This window comes from Nannobrachium achirus, assembly GCF_963921795.1.
Source record: "Nannobrachium achirus genome assembly, chromosome: 11".
Taxonomy (NCBI): Eukaryota; Metazoa; Chordata; class Actinopteri; order Myctophiformes; family Myctophidae; genus Nannobrachium; species Nannobrachium achirus.
In genome coordinates this window covers 18,323,729-18,338,528 of record NC_137820.1, presented here as the reverse complement: position 1 = coordinate 18,338,528, position 14,800 = coordinate 18,323,729, and the positions used below count along the sequence as shown (strand labels likewise).

Here is a 14,800-nt window from a genome sequence, read left to right as displayed (position 1 = left end):
AATTTACACACATTCATTCAATTGTGCAAATCATTGCCATAGGCCATGAAAAATCATCTACACAGAAACGTAATCGTTAGTGTTACATTAACACTGATGATTGTATCCTATATTAAAATTGCCTATTGGGTGGGCGGGCGGACAGTGTACATCACCAACGTAACATGCGTTGCAGACCTGCGATGCGCACCATTGCTCCGATCCGCACCACACTTGACACCAGCACTGGTCAGGGGTCTGCCATCAGAATAGCCACCCCAGGCCCACGTGTGGCCAGGCCCTCCTCTTGGATGCTGCCTTAATATATGCCACATTTACTCCTTGGGTAACTGCAATGAAAGCTCATCTGAGCCATTCCAGTTCCTGAAGCCATCTGCTTGCGTGTGTGTGTGTGTGTGTGTGTGTGTGTGTGTGTGTGTGTGTGTGTGTGTGTGTGTGTGTGTGTGTGTGTGTGTGTGTGTGTGTGTGTGTGTGTGTGTGTGTGTGTGTGTGTACACACATGCACACAAAATATAAAACTATTACCATTTCAGATTGTAGGTTCACAGAAATGCGGTACTCCAGTCACTCCATCTCTTTGCACTCTTTTATCAGTGAACCTACAAGATTTTAAATGAGCAGTTTGTCATTTTTAATTTAACTTCTCAAGTTGTCGTTCTGAATGTTGAAATAGTATAAAAGAGAATGGAAATAACATTGTGTTGCTAGTTTTGAAGAAAATTTGATCTCATGTATTTATCAAATTGTTTTTATTATTACTATTATTTAAGATAAGTCTCATGGCAGCTTTCTCTGAATATTCACATTCCTCTCTATTATTTGTTTTCTCAGATTTATGCATAATCGCAGTAAGCCAAATCATTTTAGTTTGACAAAACACTACATCATTTTGGCCTGTCTCAAGTTTTGTCTGCAGCTGAACATTGTGATATACAGTGTAGATAACCTGAAAGTGGTACTATCATCTCATGAGCTCTACAAACACCTTTCAAACAAACAAATGTCAGTACAGTATCGTGTGCACAATCGCACGTCAGAACTGTCCATTAGGTTTTGGAGCTATGGCCTCAGTGTGTGTACTATATCGTCGTTGTCGGGTGAAAACCTTGTATGTCCAAAACCGTTCGTTTTGCATTTATCATTTTAAAAATGATTAAACTAGTGAAAACAGCCAATCTACAAGCACACAACGCCTCGCACCGCGTGGCGTTGTGTGCTTGTAGATCTGCTGTTTTCACTACTTTTGTCCGACGGCCTTGTATGATGAAGCAGGGCTTTGCTTTGCGAAAGAACATACACATTTGAAACTTGGAGATACAAGGTTTCCACCCGACAACGACAATATGATGTTTGATGACATTTATACTTGGATGTGCAGTGCACTGCAAATAGCTGATCAACAAGCTCCCAAAGCGTCACAGCGCAACACGTCGTGAGCTTGTAGATTCTATTTTCGGTGCACACCATTGCAGTGCAAATAAGTATAAATCACCCTTATATGGTTTTCTATCACATTTGCCTTCTGATTCAATAATGCCCTTTATGGTCTCTTTGAAAGCTCGTGCTGCTATGAACATTCTGTAGTGTTTTTTTTTTGGTGATTTGTTTGGTTTTTTGTCCTCCCAACAATTGTCTTGATATACCAAAGTATTCGGGCTTCTGCAATCTACGATTTATGATAATTTCAAAGGACCGTTTTCTTTTATTTTCTTCTATTTTCTCTTTTTCTTTTCTATTGTATTTATTTAGTTTAGGGCTCGTCACTGTATCTGTGTGCGCTGCATAGTTTCATCTCTATATTGAGCTCTCTGCAAGGAAATCTGAGTGCCTCTTCTTTTTTTGTATACAGCATACAATTATGTTTTCTTTTACTGAGTTGTGCTTTGATTGCAATGCACTTGGTTCTACCCTTTTCATCTTAATTCTCTCGGTCACTCATTGCCTTTCATGAGATGTACGTCATCCCTCTCTTTGTGTAAGGGGGATAATCTCACTGCCTCTGCCTAAATGTTATGGTTTAGTTGTCTTTCTTCTCTCAGGGAAAGCTATTTCACTCCACTGCCTTGATGAATCTGAGAAATAAATGACTCTTAAAATATATTTTTTGTTTCTTTCCATCACATTGTGACCATTTTTACATAGACCCAGTGTGTAAAGTTAACATAGTACATAACAGTTGTCAACGGCTTATTTAATCATTTGCATGTGTGAATATTTAAAGTCATACATTACCATACATACTTTAGTATTTTTGGTGACACCTACTGGTAGCTCTGTGTCATTATTTTGAAACAACATTTCAGAAAATATTTATTCTATTCACGATATTCCTGGCCCCGCCCCCGGCTTCCTGTTCATATCCTGAAAGAAAATAAAAAACATCATTTGGTTTCCTGTGTCCTTGCATTAAAGTGTCAGTAGAGGCGCTCTGGGCTCTTGGCTCTGAATGAACCGGTGTTGCCATGTCTGCTTATAATAAGCAATTGGTGTCGTTGTTTATTGGGCTTACTTTCTAATATTTTTTAAACCAGTGGTTCCCAAATCTTTTCATATCAAGGACCCCAGATTAACAGATTTGTCCACAGTCGCAGACCCCCATCTGAAAATATGTGGTGCCAGGGACCGCCACACAGATTTGTGTTGTTAAAATGTTTCAAAAATATTCAAATTATTTTCGTTTTTTCTTTCCTCTATATTTTTTAAATAGCAAATATACAAGCTCACAATGTGTCACAATGAGACACATTGTGAGCTTGCTGATCTGCTATTTTCAAATGTAAATGTAAAGTAGTAAAACTGAACCTAGTTAATTCTATTGGGCTTATTATTCATAGACCTGGCCGCTTGTCTCTGGCAATATCTGGCAACAGACAATTCCCTGTCACTTCCTTGGGATCTCTTGTTTTTCGACTTGGGAGGAAGTGAAAAGATGTTTAAAAATGCTCCAGCGCCCTCTGTAAAAGGAAAATGGCAGCCTCCATAGAATGGCCAGGAATATCGTGAATTATGTAGTATCTATATATTTGCAGATTACACTGTGTATATATATAAGGCAGACACTAATACATAATATTGTTTACAGAAGATGTCAAAAACACAATAGTTATTGTGAAAAATATACTAGTGAAAGATCATTTAAACAAATGACTTGATTTTAGGGATTCTTGATTCATTCATTTGTATCGATATGTACTGTAGTGAATATTACATAGTTATTTACCTGTTGTTTACAATGATGTCTTCATGATATTTATTGAACATCTGAAGTAAATGTCATTCTGTTTTAATATATTTAATATTTAACACTGCACACAATTACTAAAAACATAGCAGAGTTCATCACAAAAAAGAAAAAGAAAAAAACAACATGTTTGTTTTAACTTGATTTAAGGAGGATTACTGCAGTTGACAAACAATCAAAACTGCCGGGGCAGTGAAACAACACATTCAAGGTCCCAGACTCCTAGGTTATTGATCAGCTCCAGTCTGATGCTGACTGAGGCTGGCCAAGTCCTGGGCCACTCTCCTCAACCTCACATTGCTGTCTGCAGGCTGCAGCATGGCCTTGAGACTGCTCCAGAACAGCCTGCGCTTCTGCTCCTCTGCAGGCCACTCCAGGTAGGTCCGCTGCCTCAGGAGCCTCTGCAGACGCAGAAACCTCTTGGGCAGGGAGTCGACAGGGATGGGCTCCAGCAGCACAAACACCATGAAGTCCTGTCGCTCGCTCAGGGCCCGGTGCTGCGAAAAGAACAGCTCGTAGTTGCACCATTCACTCTGCACAAAGTTCTGGGACAGCACAAAGATTGTCTTGTAGCTCGCCTCCACGCAGCTGATGATGTTGTCAATGATCCAGCGGCCGGGGACGAAGTCGCGCTCATGGATGCAGAGGCAGAAGTGCGCGCTCTCCATGTGGGGTATAAGTTGGGACTCCACCCAGTAGCTGTCCTTCTGACTGTAGGAGATGAAGGCGTGGTACTGTAGGTTGGCCTGGAGGAGGTGCTCGGCCTCGTTCTGGCCACGGCGCTTAACATTCAACCACACCCACAGCATGCGCAGGTACCAAAATCCCCCCACCGCGTGGAATAGCAATAGCAGAGCAGCACATACACACAAAACCATGGGCAGAAACACAGCCACCTGCATCATGGGATCACAGGACAATCTGCCTGGGTGGACGTCTTTCAGTGCTGTTCCATGCCAACCGGCACACTTGTAGTCAGAGGGCCAGTCCAATAACAGTGACTTGTCGAAACTGCTCAGAAACCAGTACAGCGTACAGTCACAAATGAAAGGGTTATTTCCGGCTTTGAGTTTCTTCAGTTTGGGCAGTCCTGTGAAGGATTCTTTGAAGAGAGAGCTAATGCTGTTGTTATCCAAGTGCAGTTCCTCCAGGTTTACATTGAGGTTTAGAGGCAAAATGGTGATTTTGTTAGAGCTCAGAAAGAGGGCTTTCAGATGCTTCAGGGACCTAAGTGTATTTTGGCTGAGATCGTCAATTCTATTCATTGACAGGTTGAGACTAAGGAAGTTAGGAGAGAGGTGATGAAACACTTCTTTGTCTAATTGATTCTCACTCAGAGAAATGTGTGTGAGACTTGAGGGCCAAAAGGGTTTCTCCTTCAGTTTGATTCTGTTCTGCACTAAGGTCTAGATACTCTAAACGCTTCATCCGAATCGTGTTTTGGGCAATATCATGCAAATTATCAAAGCTATTCTTTCTCAAGATTAGTTTTCTGAGAGCTGGGAAAATGGAGCCGGGGAGTAGTACCAGGCTCTGTAGGTTTTGATTAGAGAAATCCAATTCCTGGAGGGAGGGAAGGTAGGGGATAATCAGGCAGACGAAACAGTATCGCATGCGACTGTCAGAGTACTTTAAATAAGAAAGGGAAGAGAAAAAACTTACATTGAGAAAAAGTTTTGGCAGACCTTGCTTGTTGGCAAAGACACGTTCCATTACTATGGCCCTTATGTTTGGAGTCTTGTTGAATCCTGGAATATCGTTGATCATGACAGTGCTATCCTCTAAGAACAATGATTCAATTGAAGAATTTAAAATGTCAGGAATAAGCTTTGAAAGTAATGAGCTTCTCAAATCGGAATTAGTGAGAGTAAATTTCCTCAGGTCCCTCATGTATTTCAGCTCCTCAAATGGATCTACATCTGAAAGGTTGCAGAGGTTTGGATTCACTATGGTCAAATTAACCACATTGCTGCCATGTAGATCTCTCAGGATGTCTTGCAGTACTGTGGGCTTTTTACAGAAAGACATGTTCAGTGTCAGCTCTTGTAGTGAAGTCAGCTGAGATAAGGAACCAGCTTGATACTCTTCCATCTCAGCTCCAGAACCCAGAGACAGCATCTCCAGGGGAGATGATCTCGCCGCAGAGAAGTCTTTCTTCTTTATAGACACAACGATCGGACTTCCCAGAGACAGAGAGGACAGCCTGTGAAGGCTACTGTAGCTGGCTCCAAGGCTATAAGAGGCATAGTAATTTTCTGATAGGTCCAAAATGCTCAGGGAAGGCAGACCACCCAGATCAGGTAGAACATTAAGCGCATTGGAGGACAGGTGGAGTATCTGGAGCCTGGGATTATCCTGAAAGGTCTGGGCTTGGACGGAGTTCAGATGGTTGTTGCTGAGGCTGAGGAAGTGGAGATCACGCAGTTTGCTCAGGTCTCCTCTGTCTAAGGCGGTGATGCTGTTGAAGGAGAGATCCAGGGAGCATGTTTCTTCCGGCAGGTTTCTGGGAACTCTAGTGAGGTTGCAGTGGGAGAGGTCAGCACTGGTCTCTCTGATGGCACCACACGACATATCCAGATGTCTTTGTATCCCCTCTGATCTTAAGTCTACAAGCAGCGTCAAGAGAGCAGTGAAGAAAGAAGTGGCAGAGCAGCCTCCCATGCTGATCAATACACTGTAGCCTCACTTCAGGATGTCCTGCTTGCTTCTCTTTATATCACCACAACTCCACATGGACACCCTAGCATAAATCATAGAAAGGGAAGCAAAGGCACATGACAGCACTGTCTTTGTCAGTTTTGTGGCTTCTACTGTAACCCATAAAGCAAGTAATACAATGATTTGCATAATCATTGACTTGACCATTACACCACTGTTGACATTACCTACTACTGATGGAGATTGCACCACGTTCATCACAGGTACAGTATACACATACATATATATATATATATATATATACATATACATATACATATACATATACATATATATATATATATATATATATATATATATATATATATATATATATATATATAGTTTTGTCAAATTTAGGGTACATAAATAGACACTGTGAAGTTGAATTGCACCTACTGTACATAATATATACTGTGAAGTTGAATATACTAAGTTGTCTACAAAAGGCTAGGTACAGCAACTACTGGGGGAAAGAAATGCTGTTGGTGTATACAATATACCAAACTTTATGCACATGTACATTTGAGGATGCTCTTTTATTCTCTCTTTGCTCTTTTGCCTTTCTCTCTTTCCTTTCCCAAAATCTTTCCGTCATTATTATTAGTTTTTTTAATTTTCTATTTTTTCTGCTGTTATTATACAGTATATACCGCTGCATTGTCTGCAGGAATTAAGCAAAACCAAAATAAGTTTGACTCTTATGTACCACCTGTACAAAAGATTTTAACAATACAGTTACAGTACAACCTTGAACCTAGGGAGCCACATACCAAGGTGTTTCTTGCTTTACCTGCAGCACCTAATATCGTGCAAATGCATTGTTATTTATTTATACTGCTGATCTTAACCATCTGCAGTCCAACAGCATTCAGCATGTTTTCTGTAAAGGTAGGTGATAAGGAAAGGCGTTATCTATCCCCTACCAGTATACAAAGCAATTACAAAATAATAATAAAAATGTTTCATAGTCATCTATCTATAAATGCGACAAATCTCTGTCTGTTTGTTTGTAATCCGCGTATCTCGAGAACCGTTCGTCCCACCGGCTTCAGATTCGGCTCGCGCGTTCCCCGCTGCGGCGCGGAGTGCAGTGCCGGGCCTCGGCCCGACTCGGCATGCGGTTTTCCCGAAGCGGCGCGAAACGTTCGGAATCTCCTTACGCGGAGCTGATTGTTAACATCAGGCTGTTCCTGAGGAAATCGGCACAATCGCTGACTCATTGTGACATCACTTCATAAAAGGCTCTGACATCACGTACGCCAGGAGTCAACAAAAAATCTCTGTGAATGTGTATGTATGTATGTGAATCTCGAGAACCGTTCTTCCCACCTGCACGCGCGTTCTCCAGATATGGGCATAAAATGAATCCCCGAATGCGGAGCTGATGTCTGACATCAGAGTTTTCCGCAACCGGTACTGTGTGTGCAGAGATCTCCATATATTGGGGTTTGCATTAAAGGGTGGGGACAAAGGCTAACAGAAGGCAAACAGATGGTCAAAACGGGTCCTATGACAACATGACAACAGGTATATTGGGGTTTGCATTAAAGGGTGAGGACAAAGGCTAACAGAAGGCAAACAGATGGTCAAAACGGGTCCTATGACAACAGGTATATTGGGGTTTGCATTAAAGGGTGGGGACAAAGGCTAACAGATGGTCAAAACGGGTCCTATGACAACAGGTATATTGGGGTTTGCATTAAAGGGTGGGGCAGGCATAAAATGGACGCAAATAGACATATATCTCCATATATGGGCATATGGGCATAAAATGGACCCAGAACTATATCTGCAGTGATCTCCATATATGGACATAAAATGGACGCCGACAGACAGACAGATACAGATATCTCCATATATGGGCATAAATGGACACAGGCAAACAGATGGTCAAAACAGGTCCTATGACAACAGGTATAATGGGGTTTGCATTAAAGGGCGGGGCATTCATTCTCTATTTACATCGTTCCCGAGTTGGCCAGGTCGCCAACATGACAACAGGTATATTGGGGTTTGCATTAAAGGGTGGGGACAAAGGCTAACAGAAGGCAAACAGATGGTCAAAACGGGTCCTATGACAACAGGTATATTGGGGTTTGCATTAAAGGGTGGGGACAAAGGCTAACAGATGGTCAAAACGGGTCCTATGACAACAGGTATATTGGGGTTTGCATTAAAGGGTGGGGCAGGCATAAAATGGACGCAAATAGACAAATATCTCCATATATGGGCATATGGGCATAAAATGGACCCAGAACTATATCTGCAGTGATCTCCATATATGGACATAAAATGGACGCCGACAGACAGACAGATACAGATATCTCCATATATGGGCATAAATGGACACAGGCAAACAGATGGTCAAAACAGGTCCTATGACAACAGGTATAATGGGGTTTGCATTAAAGGGCGGGGCATTCATTCTCTATTTACATCGTTCCCGAGTTGGCCAGGTCGCCGACTAGACGCTGGGCCGCCCGAAGGGCGGCCCAGCTTCTAGTAAGAAGAATGAGGGAAACTACATTTGAACCACAAGAGTCCTGCTTTGTTTTTATGTGCTAAAATAAAAGGTTATTTCTCACTAATAAACACACAAATCAAACACAGTCATGATGACTATACTTTTGACTTCCTCTTTGTACTTTATGGTTATGTAATATGTACAAGGTGTGGTGATCTGCTACAGTAATTACAAGCAAGCAAGGCAAGTACTGGAACATTGGCATCATCAACTGTGTGGAGGGAAGCTACAAGACAATCTTTGTGCTGTCTCAGAACTGTGCGAAGTGAAAGGTGCAACTATAAGCTGTTCTTTTCTCAGCACCAGCTAGGCCCAATAATTGTCATTCACTGCCTTCAGGGACACATAGCCTACACATGTACTATAAATACAGTACATGCAAAGATGTATGGCAGGCAACACTTGTACATTCTTCAAAGGGTTTCTGACACTATCCTGACTTAACCTTCTCCAGTACAATAACCAGTGTGTGTGTGTGTGTGTGTGTGTGTGTGTGTGTGTGTGTGTGTGTGTGTGTGTGTGTGTGTGCGTGTGTGTGTGTGTGTGTGTGTGTGTGTGTGTGTGTGTGTGTGTGTGTGTCTTTGTCTGTATGAATGTGTGTGAGTGTGTGTTCATTGATGTCAGTTCAAGGGCAACCAGAAAAAGTGCTCACAGGTCTCCGCCAGGTCAGGAATGTTTTCAATCGACCTCCTGGTGGCGCTATAAAGGGCAGATTAGAAAAAATGCAGGCCAGATGTTTTTCCATGGCCTCTATAGGGAGTGCGCATACAAAGTTTTATGCAGATCGGTGCAGTAATAGGTCAAGACGCGACTTGTCTGTTATAGCGCCACCATGAGGCTGGTTTGAACATTCAAGTGGCATTTGTTCCTCAGCCTCTTTCTAGAGTCCAAATGTGTGTGCACTGTGCACAGTTTCACCGCAATCGGACGCTGCGTTCATGATTTGGAACATTCTGTTCATGATTTGGAACATTCTGTTCACAACTGGCCATGCTGCAAACATTAAATCTGTCAATCTTAGCCAATCAGGATGGAATATGAAAAATCGAACAAAAATGTCTTGATCACATGACTAGCCTATAGAGATCATGTGTACCGATTTTCGTGAAATTTTGATAAAATCTGCAGGAGTAATATAAAAATAATAGTTTTACATAAGTCTATGTCGCTGGTGGCGCTTACATTTTTCCTTGTCCTCCAGAGAGTGTGCATTTTTAAACAGATCACTGCAATTATAGGCAATTATAGGTAAAGGGTTAGGTAAAAATCTACCTGTTAATGCAATGCACCATGCAGCTAATTTGAAAATGTTCAAGTGCCACGGCCTAGTGGGAATGTGTGTAAATGTTCACGGGAATCGCATGCGTTCCTGACTTGAGGCATTTTCGAGAGAGGGCGAGATCATTTAGCGACCTACAACCGGGTCGCGACGTGGTCGGTAGTTTTCAGCGACCGGGTCGCAAAATCGAGCGACCGGGTCGCTAAATGGAGCGACCGGGTCGCTAAATCACCGACCGCGGCACTAAAGCGAGCGACCGGGTCGCTAAATGGAGCGACCGGGTCGCTAAATCACCGACCGCGGCACTAAAGCGAGCGACCGGGTCGCTAAATCGACCGACTGGGACGCTAATTCCATCGACCGGGACGCTAATTCCACCGACTGGGACGCTAATCCAGCGACCGGGTAGGTAAATCCACCGACCGGTGGTCGCTTCCACCGACCTACTAACCCTAACCCTAACCCTAACCCTAAACCTAACCTCAGTAACCTTACCTCAGTTAGGCTAACCTGCCACGCAACCTCCCGACCGTTACCTCAGTTAGGCTAACCTGCCACGCAACCTCCCGACCGGGTCGCTAAATCACCGACCGCGTCGCTAAATCACCGACCGCGTCGCTAAAGCGAGCGACCGGGTCGCTAAATCGACCGACTGGGGCGCAAAATCTTCCGACCGGGTCGCTAAATCTACCGACCTAAAACTGCAGGCAGGTCGGTAGATTTAGCGACCGGGTCGGTCGATTTAGCGGCGCGGTCGGTGATTTAGCGACCCGGTCGCTCGATTTAGCGACCCGGTCGCTGAAAACTACCGACCACGTCGCGACCCGGTTGTAGGTCGCTAAATGATCTCGCTCCTACTGGCATTTTCCTCAAAACGGAGCACTATCGGAGCGCTAATCTTGAAAGACCCGTTTCGTGTAATGACTATAGAGATACTGTGTACTGATTTGCGTGATGTTTGGACATAATGGAGAACTGTAAAAAAAATGTTTTGCTAAAAATGCCTCGCTATAACAGGCCCATGTGAAAAAATCGTGCCAACGGTGCCAGAGATTAGCTGTCCACAGACGGAAGGACACACACACACACACACACACACACACACGGACGGACGGACGGACACACACACACACACACACACACACACACACACACACACACACACACACACACACACACACACACACACACGCACGGACGGACGGACGGACGGACAGGGTGCAAAACATAGTCTCGGCCATGCATAATGCCTTTCGGCCTGCCGGAGACAAAACCGGAGTGTGTGTGTGTGTGCGTGCGTGTGTGTGAGCATGTAGCATTGATGTCCCTCCAAGGACAGTAACCAGCATGTGTGCATGAGTGCGTGTGTGCGTGTGTGCGTGGTTTAGGTGGCTGGTGGGTGCTCACTGTTTATTCTTGGAGTGGAATTTGTTCCAGTGAATAATAAAGGCCACACATATCCTGGCTCTTACAGTAATACCTCTAAGGCTATCGTGACAAAGGCATTGAAATACTATACACAAATAACCCACCATACGTGATATCGCCTTGTTGCGACCGTAGGTCGCAAGTTTACTTTGAAAACTGGCACATCTTGTCCACGTATCCGTGTATCTCTGAAGGTCACGCCTGACACATCACTGTGACATCACAGGTGATATCTCAGGTGATCCCTTTTATGCCCATTTATGAAGATCCCAGATGTCATTTGTGGGGACATGCCCTTTAGGGCGAGGTCGCATGTCGCCCTGAGGCGTCTTACTAGTTTTATGTTTAAAGGTAGATTTTTAGCCAATTGTTGCTCCAAATAACTGCTTGCTGTTATTTGCAGTGTATTGTGTATGTATTCTCACCCTTCTGAGATATGCTACTTTTGAAAATGTACTGAATAACAGCAACCATAATTACATTATGTTGATTATCTCACAAATGGAAGTATGAAATTCAACTTGCAACTCACTCAACATTCACCTCTGGTATCTAGAGAAAAGGTTGCTGATCCAATGATACAGTCACTGTGTGAGAAAAGAATGATGGAGTGGAATCAATACTTACACATTTTATTGCATTTTATACATGACAGCACCTAAATATTCATGTAAAAAAAGAAACTCAAAAGACAAGCATTCTCCTGTGAAAAAGAGATCAGCTGCCGTATGCAGCAACAAGTTGACTGAACAAACGTGGAAGTTGTGGAACACAACAATTCCAACACAGTGACCGCTAAACATCCTGAATTTAGTTCCTTTGACTGGCCACCTCATATTCCATCTCTAATATCCCGTCGTTCTCTTCTACTTATTGATTCTTCCTTTGTAATCCTGACTCCTGCTGTTCACGTTGACAGACTCAGAGAGTCTCATTATTCCTAAACATTTATTATTATTTTTTTTTTCTATTGGCCACCACTGGCATCAAACATCTTCTTCCTGCCCTCCATGCCGGACATGGCCTCCACATTCTTACGCCAGTCAATCACCTCCACGGTCAGCTCCTGAACACCAGAAAAACCCACGTTAAATTGAACAAAAACACATTGGCGTATCTGGTAGAGTCGAGCTTTTCATGTTGTTTAGATGTGCGTCTGCTCATGTGGGAAAACAGTACCTCATGTTTTATGTCCTCCTTCTTGACAGACTTGAGATTAGCTTTGAGGTCCATGACGCCCTTGTGTTTGGAGCCCAGCAGAGCTCTCATCATCTCATCTGCAGACACCCTCACCTTCCTCAGGGCAGGCTTCTTGAACTTCCCTCCTAGGTCCATTATTTTCAGCTTCAACTCACGGATCTATAAATGGATAAGATAACAAACAATATTTCAAACTTCAATGTGGAAATTTGGTAATTGGTCATTTTTGGTGCCAACATAAACATAGAATAGACAAAAAGGATACGTACAGATCATTATGGGAACAACAATCAAAGAATAATATGCACAATGACTTTAGAACAAGCAACAGGTCCGACAAGGATATGTTTATAGGAAAAAGAAATGTTCTGGAGTGCTCCGAAGTCCAAAAAGTTATAATGAAGGTGCTCTTTGGTAGGGGACTTAAAACGTGCATACAACAACCCACGTGTAACGCACCAACTGCCTTCTTCGGGATATGATTATATAAATATACAGTATAATGAAATGTAAATATCTGACTGAATATAAACCAAAAGAGGTGTAGAGTGAAGAATGTTGTACAGAATGTTGCAAATAAATAGGATAAAGTGGATCAGTGCTCTTTCATGAATATACGTAGATGTTTGTTTAGACTGACCAGATGTATTTATATGTGACAAAATGTTTTAATGGAATGTTGTGGGAGGAGGGCAGAGCTATCATATTATAGGCATACATCTTTGTTGTTCTTCACAACTTTGGCCTCACAGTCATAACGATCCTCATCCACCACGTCAATCTGGCCATGGAGCTTCTTACACAGTTTCTAGGAGAGAAACACAAACCACAGCAACAAGATAAGCCCTTATAATGCATATAAACAATCCACAATGTTGGTGAATAATGTCTGTGAATGATATACAGAACAGTGTACAATGAAACTATATGAGGTTTTATCTCTTTCCTTGCTTGTACATCAACCTTGTGGGGCTCTCTCAGCTTCACTTCCTCTCAGTACAGTAATGGTTTGTTTTAGTTAGTGTTGCTCACTTGCAGCTCATCAACTTTCAGCCCAGCCAGCTGCAGAGGTGGAAGATTTTCTGACAGGTAACGAACTTTCTCATCGTCTCTCGACACCTTCTCTGCCTCCAGCTCCTCCATTGCGCGGGTGAGCAGGAGGATCTGGGGAATGCAAAGGAGACATGGAGATACTGTAGACCAGTGGTTCCCAAACGTTTTAGCTCGAGACCCAAAATAATAGGTTTTATGTCTCCCAGGACCCAAAATAGTGAAAATAGCAAATCTACATCTGATATTTTCACTACTTCTTCATTTACTTCTTCAATTTCATTCATTAAATCTTTTGGGAGGATTTATGAAAAATATTTTGAAATAATAATAACAACTTTGTGTAGCCTGGCGGCGGCGCCGGTTCGATTCCCTGTCCGGACGGCCTTTGCCGTGTGTCACTCCGCGCCTCTCTCCCCATTTCCTGTCAGTCTATTATCCTATCAAATAAAGGCATGAAAAGCCCCAAAAACAAATCTTTAAAAAAATGTAAAGAAACTAAAAATAAGGGAATATTTACTCGCGACCCATACAATGGGTCCGGATCCAAACTTGTTTCCCGACCCACTGTTTGGGAAACAAGTTTTTGATTCTAATACTGTATATTTCCTGGTGGATTAGCCTTTGGTGCTACTTGTTTCTCCCCAAATGCATGCATCCCTATTGCCCTACTGTGTCCTTGTCACATCCTGTCATGTGTACCAAATATACTTGTCCATTCCTCCATCCAAGTATATAAATAAGTGTTGTGTTGACAGTGCCCTCACTATTGTCACCAAGTCAAATCTCTTTGTATTTTTGTATATGGCGAATCAAGTGATTCTGATAAGAAATACAGTTACAGTGAAAATGTCATGAACATACTCTAAAAACATATCATGGACCCTTACAGGCTACTTAAGTTTGTATATGCACAGAGTGCACACTTGAAACAAAAGCCATAAACAGTTACAGGCTACTTTAAACATGACTGTGTCTTACCTTCAGTGAGAGCTTGCGGGAGGCTGAAATCTTGGATTTAACCTAGTACAGAAAAGCTTGATTACACCACAGTTTAGTTTAGTTTAGTTTAGTTTAGTTTAGTTTATTTGATCACTCACATTTTTACAAGTCATACATCCACTTAGTCAATGTTACATGTGATCAAAAGGAATAGGCTGAAGCTGGCAGCAACCCTCGAAGTTAACTTTACTGATATGATGTCTGTGTCTCTCAAAACATTAAATACAACATAATCTTATTGTAAACAAAGGTTAAATACATATATATTTAGTTACATTTATCAGCATTGTGTGATGCTGATTTAATATTGAATGACTAACTGTCGCAATATCAAGCTGTATTTATCATTGTATATTATTTGTTTGGATCCAAGTAG

General features: G+C 42.4%; 1 protein-coding gene across 1 annotated transcript; it reads right to left on the bottom strand.

Annotated features, from left to right (window-relative positions):
- Positions 1–12,139: 12,139 nt before the first annotated feature.
- Positions 12,140–14,436, bottom strand: tnni1c (troponin I, skeletal, slow c; the record flags this gene model as incomplete). Its single annotated transcript, XM_080736743.1, has 5 exons — positions 14,404–14,436; positions 13,405–13,536; positions 13,091–13,180; positions 12,352–12,531; positions 12,140–12,238 (listed from the first exon to the last, which is right to left on the bottom strand). The coding sequence occupies exons 2-5, from the start codon at positions 13,513–13,515 to the stop codon at positions 12,140–12,142; spliced, it is 480 nt and encodes a 159-aa protein (XP_080592869.1). The 5' UTR covers positions 13,516–13,536; positions 14,404–14,436.
- Between the last annotated feature and the right edge of the window lie 364 nt (positions 14,437–14,800).